The 17353-nt window shown below is 42.4% G+C and overlaps 1 protein-coding gene across 8 annotated transcripts in view; it reads left to right on the forward strand.

Annotated features, from left to right (window-relative positions):
* LOC126295264 (uncharacterized) overlaps positions 1–17353 on the forward strand; it is a 123846-nt gene that overhangs the window by 42435 nt on the left and 64058 nt on the right. For all 8 annotated transcript variants that reach the window (XM_049987681.1, XM_049987688.1, XM_049987682.1 and 5 more), the window contains 4 exons: positions 1006–1186; positions 5102–5270; positions 8405–8551; positions 12228–12494. In XM_049987681.1, the coding sequence (XP_049843638.1) occupies positions 1006–1186; positions 5102–5270; positions 8405–8551; positions 12228–12494 (764 nt within the window). The remainder of the gene's footprint in view (positions 1–1005; positions 1187–5101; positions 5271–8404; positions 8552–12227; positions 12495–17353) is intronic.

Below are 17353 nucleotides of genomic sequence, written 5' to 3' on the forward strand. Positions count from 1 at the left end.
TGGAAACTGTAGTTCAAGGGATGCTCGAGGGAAGGGACCGCAAGAGCTGCTGCTGATAAGGGTATCCTAATAAGTTGTCTTTCTATTTTGCTGGATGGTGGGGAGGGGGTGGGGGACTAAGTGACACAACATACCAAAGCCTGACAAATCAAGTGTGGGGAGACTGTTGGTGTGATTTTTTTAGGGGCAAAGGGGAGCGGGGCATAGGGAGTGTGTCAGTTTGCTCTTGCTCTTCTGACACTACACATGTAACTACTGGTTTGGCATTACAGTCGCTTCCTACAGCTATGTTACGTGCAGGAACTGTACTGTTAGATCGCCAATTTTGGTGGCTTGAAGACAACTAACTTCCACCAGCTGATCTGGAACTACAGGGACATTGTTCAGGACGGTGTGAACAAACTATGTGCAGTAAATAACGTGCGATGCAATGGTTGTGAGAGGTTGTCTGGCATGTGGAGAACTGCATTAAGCTATAACAACAGTATTTAAAGTTGAAATGGCCTTTAGTTTCTAAAGAAAAGTTACAGTTTAGGGAATCTCTTGTTCGTCCCAGTATCCTAGTATTTGCTGCCATTTGGGAAAGTAAGTTTTTTTTTTTAGAATGAAATTTTCACTCTACAGTGGAGTGTGCGCTGATATGAAACTTCCTGGCAGATTAAAACTTGGTGCCGGACCGAGACTCGAACTCGGGACCTTTTCCGTTCGTGTTCAAGGTTCGCAGGAGAGCTGTGAAGTTCGGAAGGTAGGAGACGAGGTACTGGCAGAAGTAAAGCTATGAGAATGGGGCGCGAGTCGTGCTCGGGTAGCTCATTCGGTAGAGCACTTTCCCGCGAATGGGAAAGGTCCCGAGTTTGAGTCTCGGTCCATAACACAGTTTTAATCTGCCAGGAAGTTTCAAGTTTTTGTTGTCTTATTTTTGCAAATTTCATATAATTTTACCAACCGACGGAGGTAGATTCCCGTACCGTACTGTCGGACCGCACGGCCGTTGTGCAATTTCAGAGGAAGAGGCAGCGCCGGACGCGGCCGGCAAAAGCGGCGGGCAGCGGTGGGGAGAACCTGCTGGCGGCGTACGAGGCGAAGGAGATGGTGTGCCCGTCCTGCCACCGCTTCTTCCTGGGCATCTCAGCCCTCCAGCAGCACGTGCGAGTGGCGCACGACGGCCGCGTCGAACCCGTCAAAAGTGAGTGCCCGCGTTCCCATCTGCGGACACAACTGCAGTAGTGAGAAACTAAAGTTTCAAACACAGTATCTACCTCTTTACCTACGACACACTCCACGAGCCATAATACGGTGCAGGGCAGAGGATATCTTGTAACTCCGCTAATCACTCTCTTTCTCGTTCTGCTCGCAAATAGCCTGAGGTAAAGACTTCAATTTGAGGCCTAATTTTTCTTATGTCACCTATTTTACGTCTGTGCAGTGTATATGTTGGAAGCAGGATTGTTCTTCATTCTGTTGGAAATGTCAGTTCTCCAAACTTTCTCAAAAGTGTTTTACAAAAACAGTGTCTTCTTACCTTCAGGAATTCCCATTTGAGGTTGTGGAGCATTTTTGTAATACTCGTGTCGCAGTCACGTGGTATGCCGTAACGAAGCAGGGTTGCCCACTGCTATCCTGTTTTGGTTTTACACTCCTTCAGTAACTTAGTTAAGCAATGAACTTCTATTTTTTTCATTTTCACTAGTCAGATTCCGACTACAGATTCTGTGGCCTTCAGCCCCATAGTACAGAATTCAGAAATAGTTTAAATAAAATTCCCCTAGTAAAATCTATAATTTCAGTACATTCTAACGTCTATACTGAAAGTAATGAGGTAATCAGTTTCATGCGAAATGCATACTATTAACAGTTATGGACAATGACGTATATTGTGCAATACATATTAAGTAAAATTCGAATGAGCTAATAGATCAGATTCAGCTATAAGACTGCATCCAAAAGAAAGCCTAAATTTTACTGATTCCAGCAAAGTGTTTAAATTAACCTAAAGTCTGTTAGTTAAGTAGATATTAAGGCTTAAAATCTGTAGCCTGTATGACTTTCAGTGCCAATTGTGACCAAAGTACCAAATAATTCCGAGATCTGTTTCGATACTTTTGCTACCTTTATTTTTCTACGTAAAATAACTCCAGTCTCAACTTTGTAAGTGCATTCATTAAAAAATAAGTAAATTAAAATATGTAAAAATTATTGTTCAAAAGGGCTGCCGGGTTATAAGTCGGGAATTCCCACGGCGGATGCATAAGTTAGTTCCGCGTATTTAAATTGGTACAGCTCACTCAGGTTATTTAAATAATAAAACCCAATAGTTAACTTCAAAACCAGTTAGCAAGGATCATTTTAACCCTTGGAAATTATAAACTATAATATATTAACAGAAATAGTCAAATATTCAAGCGCTCGTCTATATAAGGTTTGAGCTGGTGCAGTTCTCAGTTAGTTCTCGGTCAGATTCTCTTGGAGGAAAAGTACGGCAAGTTGGTTAATTTTTCGATAATTGTAATTGTGAAGTTTGTTAAAGACTGGAAGTTTTTTACCTACCTAATGTGACGATTAAGTGTAAGAGGCCCGGTCACATGAATATTGTGTGTGTGAGTGATAAGAAATAAATCACACTTTGGTTGACATAAATGTTCAACAATGAATACGATCTTGACTTTTGATTTTGGAAAACTTAACCTAGGTTCCTGGCTTCTTAAGTTCAGTGTGATTTAAATGAGACGGGCGCAGTTACCGGGAAGACAATTAGAATAAACAAAGCAACGTAGGTCGAGAATACTGCGCTACTGTGTGAGGAAATGTTTCAACACCGGTACATCCGGTTGTGACGTGAACTAGTAAGTGGCACTAGTACAAGGATACAGCCTGGCACGTTACATGTGGTGCCCCGGGTGAGGAGACATGTCCCGGCACATTACAACGCCTCTGCCCTACTTCGATGTCTTTGAGGTTCGGAACACTCGAACACTTATCGAGAATGGGTTGCACGAGGGCCCCCTTTCTAGATGAGATTTCCCTCAAATTCTCTTAACAGATCAGAGTCGATCGTCTGCCTTCCCTAAAACAGACTTTACGTGCTCGTTCCGTTCTGTGTCGCTTTGCAGTTTTACACCTAGACGTTTAATCGGCGCGATTGACGAGTGTCGCACCACTTTTGCTCTATTCGAACACTGTAATTTCCGGGTTTGCAGCCGAGATATTGTCGTCATCCACCTTCCAGATTTTGGAGGCCTCTTTCGTCGTCTTTGCCAGGTGTCGATTGCAGATTTTGTCAGTTTCCATTTGTTCTTAAAACTGTGTACCCGTGTCAGTTGTTAGATTACAATTCCGCGTTGTAGTCAAAAAATTCTTTTAATTCGTAGGAGGGGTCAGTAACGAGCCATTTATATAATGTTTTTTTAACTTCACACTCTGGAAGGTCTTGTACTGTCTGTCTAAACTTATTAAATAATTTATGCCCCAGTAGCTCGTAGCTATTAATTGACTTTTTGATAATCTATGGTGTGAGATTGTATAGTGTTATTTTTCCTTGCGTTGTAACTGTGAATATTATATCTACATTTTATTTTGTGTAGATTCTATTTTGTATAGTTTAACACTTGGTATATATACAAATTTATAACAGTCATTATTTTGCAATCAGAGAACAAGGGCTTGTAATGGGCTTTATGCTGAGAACAAGCTCGAGTTTCACCAGAGGATAAGTCCGTACTACATTATATGAAATGAATATTTTTGGCGGAAACACTTTTAGTAAATGGCTCCATTCGACATTGGCACATAGCCACATATGATTCTCTCTGTAATCTTTTGTTCAATTGTACACCATAAAGTTTGTCACAAATGTGATTTGTGCTACACATAACATGCCCACTGGGAGCCCTGGTTTTCTCCCGTGATTTGAGAATGTGTGTGTGTGTGTGTGTGTGTGTGTGTGTGTGCGCGCGCGCGCACCATTTGTGAGACAGGAAGAGAGCTATGTTTGTGTGAATGATTGCGTGGTTTCTAATTCAGGAGGAGGACCGTATTGTAGCAGTCACTTCCATCACTGTGACTGACTGTGACACTGCTCTTTGACTCAGTGCCTCCTCTCCGTGGTGAGGAGCAAAACATAACCTTTCTTCTTCTTCTTCTTCTTCTTCTTCTTCTTCTTTTTTTAATTTTTTTTTAACCAAGGACTACAATCGTAATTGTAGAAATGATACATGCTTTTTTTTTTAATTAATTAATACAGAGTATCTGGTACTATACAAATGTACAGGGTGTATACGACCTGGGACAGCTGGGAGATACGGCAAAAACCCAGGAATTTTTCATTGTTTCAGTTTTCAGTTAATTTTTTTGTAATTTTGACTGGTAAGAACCGATACTATAACAAAGGATATTACTGTATCCTGCTACTGCAGAGTAATACTGCAGCAATAAAACATGAAGTAGGGGGAGGAAAAAACGAAAATAAAACTTAAATTGTAAAGGGAATGGGCCACATACAACAACAAAAACACGGTGCTCATACAAGTGTCTGCCAACAGCAAAATGTGTGAAAGCCTTTAGGGAGACTACGCAATGCTACGTAACAACAGATTTCCTTCAATGATTGTGACGTCACGACTGTTTACATTTAGAGTCATTTCCTGACGTTGTTTGTGATTCCAAATGGAAACTGAAAACGGCTGTGGATGTACACTGACATTGTAGGGGTTCCTTTGTAGTCATTAAATTAAGAATTCTCAAAAAATTATTATTATTATTATTATTATTATTATTATTATTATTATTTTTTGTATTGAGTAATTTTAGAAGTCCATCTAATTACAAAATGGAAAGAGGAAAGTAAAATATTGGAATATAATGTAAAAGTTTTACAGTAAACCTATTTTGTTGAGAAACCTTATTCATACAGTAAGGTACTTCCTCCTTCTTTACTTGCTACACTGACAGAAATAAGTAGTATCGGCTACAGTAAACAGTACGTGAACTACATGTAGAATGCTTTAAACATTATTTCTCGAGAAGTGTTAGTGATCTAACTGAATAGAGTGCAAATTATTGAACGATCAGTTGTGCTTTACGAACTTGAGCTACGTTTTGTCAGGAAGGAAAAATCACTGTTCCTCGGTCAGTGGTCCGTCCGAGTGCGTCGCGGCCTCCGCGCTGGGTACGCCCGCCGACTCGCCGCCCCGGCTGGTCTGCCCGCACTGCCGCCAACTGCTGGTCGGGAGGGACGCGCTGGCGGCTCACGTCGCTGAGGACCACCCCGGCAGGTGAGGCGCCGAGGCTGCCGCTCTCTGCGAAGCTGGGGGGGCTTCACGGACAGGGTGTAAACTAGAGGGAGGCAGAGGTAGCGGTAACGAGATTAAAGACACTTGCGACCTCGTGTACGGGTTGCTGACTCTCGGACTGGAAATCCCTACTGTTTCTCCAAAGAACCTTTCTGGCTTTGCCAGGTGCAATAAAATGGAAGTAAATATCCCTTCATTTATTCCTTCAAATACGCGACGTTGCCCTGTGCTGACGTCCGTGTCTTCTTGTAAGTGGATTGCCACTGGTGGTGTGGAAAGTGCAGCCTGTCAGGAGTTTTACCGGGAGACGGTAGTGGGCACTGAGCTTGTGTATTTTCTGTGCCCCAGACCGGAACGGTGTCGTCGGGCTCCCGTATTGTCCGTGGCTACGGATCAGTGGTAATCTCATCGGGCAGTACCGAATTAATCTCGGACACGAGTTGTTACTGTACAGTATTCGGAGAGCCGAATACGAACGACACGAATGCCGTCGATCCTACTCGTCGACAACTCTGTCTCTGTGAAGTGGAGTATTTATGGTCTCAAAGAGAGGCTCTGCTTTCTGACGACGTTTACCACGACCAAATTGTTTTTGCTCTTTACGAGTTGTCGACAACCTGCCATTCTGCCCGTGTCAAAATGTTTGTGCCTCGCAACTGACTCGTGTCGATACCGATGCCGTGCTGCAGGGACTGAGAAAATTTAACTTTCCCATTCCCTTACTTTCTAGATACATAATGCAATACTCGGAAGCAAAACGACGTGTGACGGATGAAGCGAGAAGAGTATAAAAAATCAGGCTAGCGTAGACAAAGATAGGACGTTCTACAATAGAAATCAAACATAGGAATTAATTTGAGTAATAAATTTCTGAGAATATACGTCTGGGACACATCCCCTCCACCCCCCACCCCCTTCTATGTCTACTTCCTCCTCCCCCTCTCTCTGCCCATCACCCCTGCTTCGACTCTGAGTTTTCTTTACTGAAACTTTCATTGAGAACTAAAGTTGATTAAAATGAATGGGTAAATTGGTTGGGATCATTGGTAACACGGTATACCACAGTAGCAGTCTAATCATTAGCCGATAAGCTGTAAGTAAAGCTTTCCTGCTTTCTGTTAAAACTGACTGCAAGGAAGAAAATAAAACAGCACATTGTTGTGTGTATATTTTTTAAAGAGTTGTGTATATAGAAAAAGAACATATGTAGGGGAGAAACAATTTGTCTAATGGTTTAAACGCTGTGCTATCGTAATTAAAACTGAAAGTGAGAAAGAAAACAAAACTGCAGTTTTCACAGCATTTCTCACAATCTATTTTAACAGAAAACCCGTGCATTTTTGTTTTAAAAAATATATGGCTTTCATCAAATCGAGGAAGAACTTTTTGAGATATTTGGGGATGACATCTCCACTTTACATCTATACTGATGCTACTGTACAAAGACAATATCACCAAAAAACTGGAAATGTTCTCGACTGATGTACACCTAACTGTTTACATGACAACAGACGTAGGGTATAATGTCAAAATTTGCTTGACTGACTTGCTTCAGATTTTTACATGATTAATAAATGTTCAGATTGATGTAGGTTGTATATTTTCTTAAACAACAATATACTTATTTTCTCTTAAAACCGACTGTGAGAAAGAATATGCTGTGCTGTGAATATGTGTAGTTTCATTTTTTTTCTCGCAGTCCACTTAACACAAAACAAGAAAGTTGTATTTATGGCTTTACATATTTATCAACTTACGATTAGAATATTTCTGCAGAATCGGAATCATTGGAAACTTCATAATCGTATATATTTGCAGAGTGAAACTATGCAAAGTACTGCCATTGAAGTTACAATGTTCACAGAACTGAGACGGTATATTTAAAGGACAAGGGAGGAAATCATGGAAAACCTAAATCTGGATAGTAAGATGTGGATTTGAACCGTCGTCCTCCCGAATGAGAGTCAAGTAGGCTAGTTTGCTCGAGTCACAGGGTTAGCAGCAGGAGACGCCTCTCATACTTCATATACTGATGATTCCGACCAGTTTACCCATTCGAAATTTTGTTAGCAATGGCAATAAAAAAAAAGGCTCGATGTCAGAGAGTGCAGGAAAGAGGAAATCGATCAAGAGGGTTGGTTGGACGGGGGAAAATTGGAGAGAGAGAGAGAGAGAGAGAGAGAGAGAGAGAGAGAGAGAGAGAGAGAGAGAGTTGTGAAGCATTGTTGGATTCAGTAGTATTATAAATATTTACATCTTACATATATTAAAAAAAAAAAATGTATAGCCCATGTCTGTCCAAATGTTTATTAGAGCATGCTGTATGAAAAACAGGAGTAAATTTGTCAAGAACTTGTCTACATTTTAGGTAGCAGCATTAAACATCTTCGTATCTTTATATATTACTATAGATTACTGAATGATGCTGAAAGTTTTGTGGGCCGCTAATATTAGAAGTGTGGAGATTCTCCCAGGGAAGAAAGGAGGGTGGGAAATGTTGACTAGCAGAAGAAACAAGCTGTCAGGGTGTGTGAGTAGATACCAGGAAATAACTTCCATGCTAGAGAATCTGCAAAGAGCAAAAGCTGTAGAGGAGTGAGACATTGGAACGGAGCGGACTTGACTCCCATTGCTGACTGTCCCCTTTGATGCTCTACTGTTCTTCAGACCACAAAATGATATTCCACGAAACAAAAGTCCTCTCAGTGTTTCCTACCTCTGGATTTACTCGTCAAAATATTGTGAATAAAAAGAATTTACAGCTTGGTGGAGCACACAGAAGCACACTGTTAATGAATCACTAAGAAAACAATTTATGTGTAATATCTACTTTAGGCTTTATTCCACAGCTTTGATGAAAAGCGTTATCAAATATACAATTAAAAAGTGTGTGTAAAACTAGTTGATAGAGAACAGTTTTCTAACAGCTTTTTGAGGGTACATAGAAATTTCGTACAGTTTTTGTCTGTTTTGCCGCTCTGTTGATATTTCAACTTCTTCAGATCTGCTACTCTTTCCTCTATTCCCCATTCTCTTTCTTCTGACAGGTCTAGTATAGTCGGTGCAAGAATTTTTTCTCAGCACCTCGCAGCAAAATCAGTCTTGCCGTGTTGCAGCGCGGTGCCGACCGACTTCGCCACGTTGACGGCACCGCCGAACGGCAGCAGTGAATCGGTGGGACTGAAGACTCACATCTCGACGGCTCTCGGAGGGCTGCTCGACCGAGCCCTCAACAACTGGCCGGAGAAGGGACTCGGCTCAGGGTAGGTGGAGCAGTGCGTCACTCAACGTGTGTACACACTTTCGTGGTGCCTACACAATCGACTGTACAGTTCGAGATGCGTAAATTTGAATATTGCAAACAAAGATTCCAAGACTCACCAAGCGGGAAAGCGCCGGCAGACAGGCACAATGAACAAAACACACACACAGAATTACTAGCTTTCGCAACCGATGGTTGCTTCTTCAGGAAGGAGAGGGAAAGACGAAAGGATGTGGGTTTTAATGGTCTTTCCCTCTCCTTCCTGAAGAAGCAACCATCGGTTGCGAAAGCTAGTAATTCTGTTTGTGTGATTTGTTCATTGTGCCTGTCTGCCTGCGCTTTCCCGCTTGGTAAGTCTTGGAATCTTTGTTTTCAATATATTTTTCCCATGTGGAAGTTTCTTTCTATATTATTTACATCATCATTAATTTGAATATTGCAGTAGATGTGTAGCGTGTGTTGTTTGTTCAGTAAGCATTTCAATCACATTGAATTTTTAAGTGTGGATTTCTATTTATCATCACATTCCCATATCCCTTGTTTCAATACGCTATTGCTATTGGTAGATGTGGTGCCATTATTCCCCAAAAAATGCTTCATCCATAGCTGAAAAAATATGTTTGTGTGTACACCCAGCAGCCATTCTTGACAAAATAATTGCACATTTCTTTATGCAATATGATCCTGCTGTGCAGTAAAATATACTTCTATTTTAATAGAGAGTTGTCGACACAAGCATATGCGTAACTGTACTTTTTACCTTTCGTCAAAACTTTTTTTTTTTCTTTTCATATTTATATGAGATCTGTCAATGAAAATAATGCACAAAATTCAGTAACATGAGTATTAGTGATCCTGACGTAGAAAAAATTAAATGAAGACAATGTGAGGGAAATGACAATGTGTCACTTCCTACAATTCTATAAATTCTGCTTTTGGTCATTGGTTTTTTATCCACTAAAATTCTTCTTCTTCTCCTCTCCTCAAACAACAATATTGTCCCATTGATAGTGGTTCCCTCTGGCAGCTGTACACTCATGAAGTAATTTTTCCCAATCTCGGTAGCAGTCTGAAAGGCTTCAACTGCCAGAGCCTTCAACATGTCAGTCACATTCTTTCGAATATTCTTCAGAGTCCGAAAATGACGTCAGGGTGGCTGTGGAACAACAGCAATGCCTTTTTGCCTTTTGAGGTAAAAAATTCTGTGATAGAAGTAGCCGTGTGACATGGAGTGTTGTCACGTTGTAGCACCCACTCGTCTGAAATGTCCGGTCTCACTCATTCCGCACTTTTCCCGATATTTTGAGAACATTTTTCTAAGACACCCGGTTGACAGTTCGTCCTGGAGGAACAAATTCTTGTGCACAATACCTCTGCTGTCAAAAAGCAAATGAGCATTGTTGTTACCTTTGAGGGTTTCCCTGAACGAGATTCATCTTCAACCTATTCTTGCCCTTCCAAAAATAATTTTTACCAGTGAAAACTTCTGCTCTTGATAAGGAATGTTTCTCATAGGCCTGTTTCAACTTTTCAGAGGTCATATTTTCTGATTCCCCAAATTTAACACAATTTTGACAGCATAACATTGCTGTGAATTCCACTGTTCCTTTATCGTAATGCACAACAAAAAACTACTTCACTGGTGGTACTTTCAAAAATCTCGTGAGGATCGTGCGGAACTGAAGTTCGGATCAGCACACCGGTCTGTGCTGATAGATCACTCACGGTATTGTCAGTCTCATTACTTTTCTCACGCACCTCGTATTGGCGTAGTGATAAAAATTTTTCAGCTGGCGCATAATATAAAACCGAAGTGACTAGCCAGTAGCTGTAACTGACAGTTTCCTTGTGCCAAAAATGATTTCCCTCGCCAGTTCGCAGCCGGATAATCCGACCTAGACGTAGAGTCTGTCGGTATAGTCCACTTTGTCAACACAGTCCTTCTCGTCTTAGAAAATGTCTTCACATCACTACACGCTTGTCAGTCAGTACTGTGTTGAGGCTGTTTTGACAAGAATTTGAAGTAAATAGGGCTCCATTTGAATGAGAAAGTAGTTTTTGGAATATGAGAATGAGAATGTACTAGCATTCACAAAGAAATGATTTGCAGGTCAGAAATCCTGTTTGATAAATGAAGTGGTCATCGTTGAAACTTTGTCCTCACCCCTCCCACTTCCTCCAGAATGCTGGTCAGTGGCTGTGTTGTAAAATAAGTAATTAAAGGTGTTGCTGCAAAAACCAGACAAGTAACAAGATACACATTCTGAGAAAACTGAAAAACAAAGTTTGACATCTCCAGAAGCTGTGTATTTTTGAGAAATTATATAAGACAATGTTACTGACTTATAGCCCTGTTTTTTATGTGCAATATATAAAACTTTGAAATTAAAATTACACACATGTTGTTGTTATGGTCTTCAGTCCTGAGACTGGTTTGATGCAGCTCTCCATGCTACTCTATCCTGTGCAAGCTGCTTCATCTCCCAGTACCTACTGCAACCTACATCCTTCTGAATCTGCTTAGTGTATTCATCTCCTGGTCTCCCTCTACGATTTTTACCCTCCACGCTGCCCTCCAATACTAAATTGGTGATCCCTTGATGCCTCAGAACATGTCCTACCAACCGATCTCTTCTTCTAGTCAAGTTCTGCCACAAACACCTCTTCTCCCCAATCCTATTCAATACCTTCTCATTAGTTATGTGATCTACCCATCTAATCTTCAGCATTCTTCTGTAGCACCACATTTCGAAAGCTTCTATTCTCTTCTTGTCCAAACTAGTTATCGTCCATGTTTCACTTCCATGCATGGCTACACTCCATACAAATACTTTCAGAAACGGTTTCCTAACGCTTAAATCCATACTCGATGTTAACAAATTTCTCTTCTTCAGAAACGCTTTTCTTGCCATTGCCAGTCTACATTTTATATCCTCTCTACTTCGACCATCATCAGTTATTTTGCTCCCCAAATAGCAAAACTCCTTTACTACTTTAAGTGTCTCATTTCCTAATCTAATTCCCTCAGCATCACCCGACTTAATTCGACTACATTCCATTATCCTCGTTTTGCTTTTGTCGATGTTCATCTTATATCCTCCTTTCAAGACACTGTCCATTCCATTCAACTGCTCTTCCAGGACCTTTGCTGTGTCTGATAGAATTACAATGTCATCGGCGAACCTCAGTTTTTATTTCTTCTCCCTGGATTTTAATACCTACTCCAAATTTTTCTTTTGTTTCCTTTACTGCTTGCTCAATATACAGATTGAATAACATCGGGGAGAGGCTACAACACTGTCTGACTCCCTTCCCAACCACTGCTTCCCTTTTGTGCCCCTCGACTCTTATAACTGCCATCTGGTTTCTGTACAAATTGTAAATAGCCTTTCGCTCCCTGTATTTTGCCCTTGCCACCTTCAGAATTCGTGAACATTGTCAAAAGCTTTCTCTAAGTCTACAAATGCTAGAAACGTAGGTTTGTTTTTCCTTAATCTTTCTTCTAACAATTTAATAAATCAAAATTGCAATTATAAATATTTGGACTTGTGTGGTTTTTGCACCAAAGACTTTAATTGTTCTTGTGATAAAGGACAAAGTTGGTACATGCTAAAAGGGGTGTAAATGATCGGTTCTTTTTACATATGTGTGCACTCAGGTAAGATCTGCGATTGCAGTGACTCCGCCAGCCACCACTCTCGGAGCCGCCGGACACCGAGCGTGCGGCCAAAGCTGACGGCTCCACGATCCGAACCCGAGACCGAGGCCGGGTCGTCATCGTCGGGGCGGCCACGACGTGTGTACGACACGGAGCTCGCCAGACGGGTGTGGCAGCAGTTGAGTTCGAGGCAGCCCCCCACCGAGTTGGAGCTGCAGCGTGCGACCGCGAGTGCCGACGGCAAGTTCGTCCTGTACCCCTACGTCTGCTTCTACTGCGAGTGCCGGTGAGTGGTTCTGTGGGTCACGTACAAGATACCTAGATGTCGTGTGCGTCCGAAAAGATTCGAAACTATGGGGGGACCCAAACTCTGACTGGTGCGTTTTGGTGATAGGGTCCGAGCATTTTCCTAGAAGTGACTCGCGGTCTGTGGTGGCTTTATGCAGAGTAATTGCATTTTGTTTGACGTTTTACCTCCCTTTATCTCCATACCTGCACAGCACCGAATGTTCCCGCAGTTTCGAAAGTACGTGCCGTTCTGTATGCTCGCGGTACTTGTCGACGGCGGTACCGCCCGCCTTACCTCTTCGCACTCGAGCTAGCGTTCGTTACTGCGTGGTTCCGTTTCGGGTTTGTTTTTCCGGCTAATAGTGACGAATTACAGTGTGGGTAGGTTTACTGGTGGTCAGTGTGCACCTTCTGTACGCCGTCATAGAATGCAGAGGGTAAGAAAACATTCCATTAGAACTACTGACGGCCTTGGGAGAGCCAGTCATGACAAAACTCTACCAGCTGGTGAGCAAGATGTATGAGACAGGCGAAATACCCTCAGATTTCAAGAGGAATATAATAATTCCCATCCCAAAGAAAGCAGGCATTGACAGATGCGAAAATTACCGAACTATCAGTTTAATAAGTCGCAGCTGCAAAATACTAACGCGAATTCCTTACAGACGAATGGAAAAACTGGTAGAAGCCGACCTCGGCGACGATCAGTTTGGATTCCGCAGAAATGTTGGAACACGTGAGGCAATACTGACCCTACGACTTGTCTTAGAAGCTAGATCAAGGAAAGGCAAACCTACGTTTCTAGCCTTTGTAGACTTAGAGAAAGCTTTTGACAATGTTGACTGGAATACTCTCTTTCAAATTCTAAAGGTGGCAGGAGTAAAATACAGGGAGGAAGAGGCTATTTATTAAATTAAGTTGGGTGATCCTGAGGGAATTAGATTAGGAAATGAGACACTTAAAGTAGTAAAGGAGTTTTGCTATTTGGGGAGCAAAATAACTGATGATGGTCGAAGTAGAGAGGATGTAAAATGTAGACTGGCAGTGGCAAGGAAGGCATTTCTGAAGAATAGAAATTTGTTAACATCGAGTATAGATTTAAGTGTCAGGAAGTCGTTTCTGAAAGTATTTGTATGGAGTTTAGCCATGTATGGAAGTGAAACATGGACAATAAATAGTTTGGACAAGAAGAGAATAGAAGCTTTCGAAATGTGGTGCTACAGAAGAATGCTGAAGATTAGATGGGTAGATCACATAACTAATGAGGAGGTATTGAATAGAATTGGGAAGAAGAGGAGTTGGTGGCACAACTTGATTAGAAGAAGGGATCGGTTGGTAGGACATGTTCTGAGGCATCAAGGGATCACCAATTTAGTAGTGGAGGGCAGCGTGGAGGGTAGAAATCGTAGAGGGAGACCAAGAGATGAGTACACTAAGCAGATTCAGAAGGATGTAGGTTGCAGTAGGTACTGGGAGATGAAGAAGCTTGCACAGGATAGAGTAGCATGGAGAGCTGCATAACAACAACAAGCTGTGCCGAGTTGTTCCCACACCACACTGCCTCTACACCGGCTGAGGGTTGTTTTGTTGTATTTTTTGGTACAGAAATGAAAGATAAATGGGCCAACAAAATGACTAAATAAGAATCACATTTTTACTTTGCAACAAGTCACAGGAATGTGGATTCTTATACCAAAATATTCAGAAAATATCCCCGAATGACCTCCATAATTTTACAGATGAAGTGACACAGTTTCAGAGACTTTACTGGTCTCGCACCGATACGATTTTACGTATATAGACTGAAGCGGTGCCGCCTCAAGGGACTCCTCCTTAATGTAGCGCTGTCCGTGTGGGTGAGGTTTGCGTGCTCTGGATCTGGAGGGCTACGCCGGCAGTACTGTAGCTACTGGCAGGGTCACTCGTGCCTGCCAGGCCGAAGGGGAGGAGCTGGACGAGGTGTGTCCCACGACGACTTATCGATCCTGTTTCCTGTCCTATCCCATCCTGAGCCTATCCTTTTTCTTGCCATTTTCAATTCCCTACAACCCAGGGCAGGGTTCTAGAGGTACGGTGAAGCCAATCTCCCCGAGAGAGTAAACCCGATACAAATTCGGGACCTTCAGGTTGGGGATCGATCGTGGTGCTGACGACCTCATTTCGGAAAAAATCTCGTTGTTCGGCAACCAATTCGCAGAGAGAAATGGACTGTCTCAGACTTACGACAACCGAGTCACGTCAGATGGAAACAATTTTGGTGTATCGGAACACCGAATGCGAGAAGAATCTTTCAGGTGAGAGCCAGTAGGAAGCTCGAGGAGGAATTATCGACAAACCGAATTGTTGTTGCGGCAGTGCGAGAGGTAAGATGGGAACAGACGGAGGTTCTCGGAGAAAGAGGAAAACAGAAAAGAAACTGACGGTTTGACATGGAGACGTCAGAGGTGCTAGACGGTATAAACGGAGCACGACAAAGAATGTTGCAGAGACCTACGGGAAATTATGTGCCAATGTTTTAAGAGAAGAGAAAGGTAGCTAAGAATTTAGTGTGGATTAAAAAGAGCATAAAGGAAAGGGAGAGGATGGATGAAATACAGAAGAACTTTGAAAATAAGCAGAGGAGGAAATTCTTGTATAGGGTGGGATAAATAAAGAGAGGATATCAGCCAAGGATGAACATGCTGAAAGATGAGTCAGGAAATTTGATAGTTGGAAAGGCAAAATAATAGAAACATTGGCACAACATTTAGAAGTCTTACTGCCAAACAGACACATTGTCAGTGAAGAGAGAAATGGAGGGGTTAGAGAAGAAACTGAAGAAGAAGAAGAGGTGAGTGGAGATGATGATGCAGTGGAAACAGAACCACCATCTATAGAATATTTAAGAGTAATTATAAAGTGTCTCGGGAATAACAGAGCTCCCGGACACGACCCGGTAATGGCGTAGGTGATAAAACACGGAGGTGGAATATTAGTTTGGAGGATACGTGAAATAATTACAGTGGCGTGGGAAACAGAGAAAATGCCAGAGGACTGGACATTAGCAACCATCTACCATATACGTAAGAAAGGGTCGTGCGTGCAGTGTAAGAACTAATGAGGAATATCTCTGCTCAGTATAGTCTTTAAAATCCTTTCTACGGCTATAACAGGGGGTGTAAGTAGAAGAGCAGAAAAGATTCTAGGCGAGTATTGGGCAGATTTTAGAGCTGCGAGGTCTACACCTGACCATATCTTTACAGTATGTACGATGCTGGAGAAGACTTACGAAGATAACGTAAGATTAGAACTTCTCTTTGTAGACTTTAAACAGGCCTGTGACAGAGTTAAAAGATCAGCACTATGGGAAACAATGTGGACATTCAAATTTCCTAAGACGCTAATACTATTAACTAAGATGACCTGAAAAATAGCAAACAGGTTAAAGTTCGGGGATGTCTGTCGAGATCGTTCCCGACGGAAGGAGGACTGAGACGGGGAGACCCATTACCTCGGTACTGTTCGACCTGGTATTAGAGAATGCGGTAAGATCAGTAACCACAAATCCAGGAGGCATATTTACAATAGACTTCTGCAAATGTTAGCCTACACAGACGATGTAGTAATAAGTGATAGAAGTACGGAGGCATTCATGTCGGCCTTCAAAGAGTTTGAAGCTGCTGCCGAAAACCTCGGTTTAGAAACTAGTGAGACAAAATCTGAGTATATGGTAACAGAGAGAGATAGAAGAAACACAGACGATCTACAGTTAGAAGGGTACAACTTCGAAGGAGAAGATAGGTTTATTTATCTCGGCTCAGTAATAACATCAGAAAACAAAGTGGAGGCAGATATAATGAACCGAATCGAGGCTGCCGACAGATCGTATAGAGCACTGTATACCGTGCTCGAAAGTAAGAACCTGAGTAGGAAACTGAAGCTGACATTCTACAATACAGTGATCAAACCAGTTCTCGTAGCAGCGAAGCACGGGTTCTGGCGGAGGCTTTGGAGAAGAAACTGAATATGTGGGAAAGGAAAGTGCTGAGGAAGATTTTTGGTCCTGTAAAAGGAGGAGAGATACGGATAGTTAGGACTAATGAAGAAATAAGGACTCTGTACAAAGAACCTGATTTGGTAACCTCAGTCAAACTGGGAAGGCTAAGACGGTTAGAAGATGTCCAGTGTATGACAGAATAAAGGCTCCCAAAGAAGAAGATGGTGATGAGACATCCTGGCCGTAGAAGGAGAGGACGATCACGTGAGAGACAGCCGGATGTAGAAGGCGACCCGAGAGCAGTGGAAGCGAGAAGGTGGCGCAGGCGTGCCGAAGGCCGAGACGATTGGAAACCTGCGATCGAGGAGGCCGAGGTCCTCAGAGGACCGTAGTGTCACGGAGTCAGTCGGTCAGACCGAAGCGGCGAGACTCGGTACAAATTTTCACTCTCTGCTTCAGTCTGTATACATAAAATCATATTTTTTGGAGGCCAGTACAGTCTCTGAAACTGTGTCACTTGATTTTTGTAAGTGCCTGCTCCTGAGTTTCAGGCTGGAGCCCCCATTTACGTTTTGATGCTGTGGTGCTATTCTAGAATTGCAGAACCTCAGTAAATCTCTTTCTGTGTAAGGGTAAACTTACAGTAGACTGGCACGGCAGTGAGAATTTGGGTCGAGGGGAAAGGAGTTCCGGGTTGATCTGTGCAGTCGCGTGAACGGCTGGGCCGAGGTGGCTCGGTGGCTAGCGAACCTGCCCATTAAACGGGAGAGCTGGCTTCGATTCTCGATTTCGGTACAAATTTTAACTCACCGCTTCAGTATGTATGCATAAAATCTCCGTAATTTTGTCTGTAGACTTGGGGTTGACCCTGTATAGCTAGC

The sequence above is a fragment of the Schistocerca gregaria genome, chromosome 11 (genome assembly GCF_023897955.1).
Source record: "Schistocerca gregaria isolate iqSchGreg1 chromosome 11, iqSchGreg1.2, whole genome shotgun sequence".
Classification (NCBI taxonomy): domain Eukaryota; kingdom Metazoa; phylum Arthropoda; class Insecta; order Orthoptera; family Acrididae; genus Schistocerca; species Schistocerca gregaria.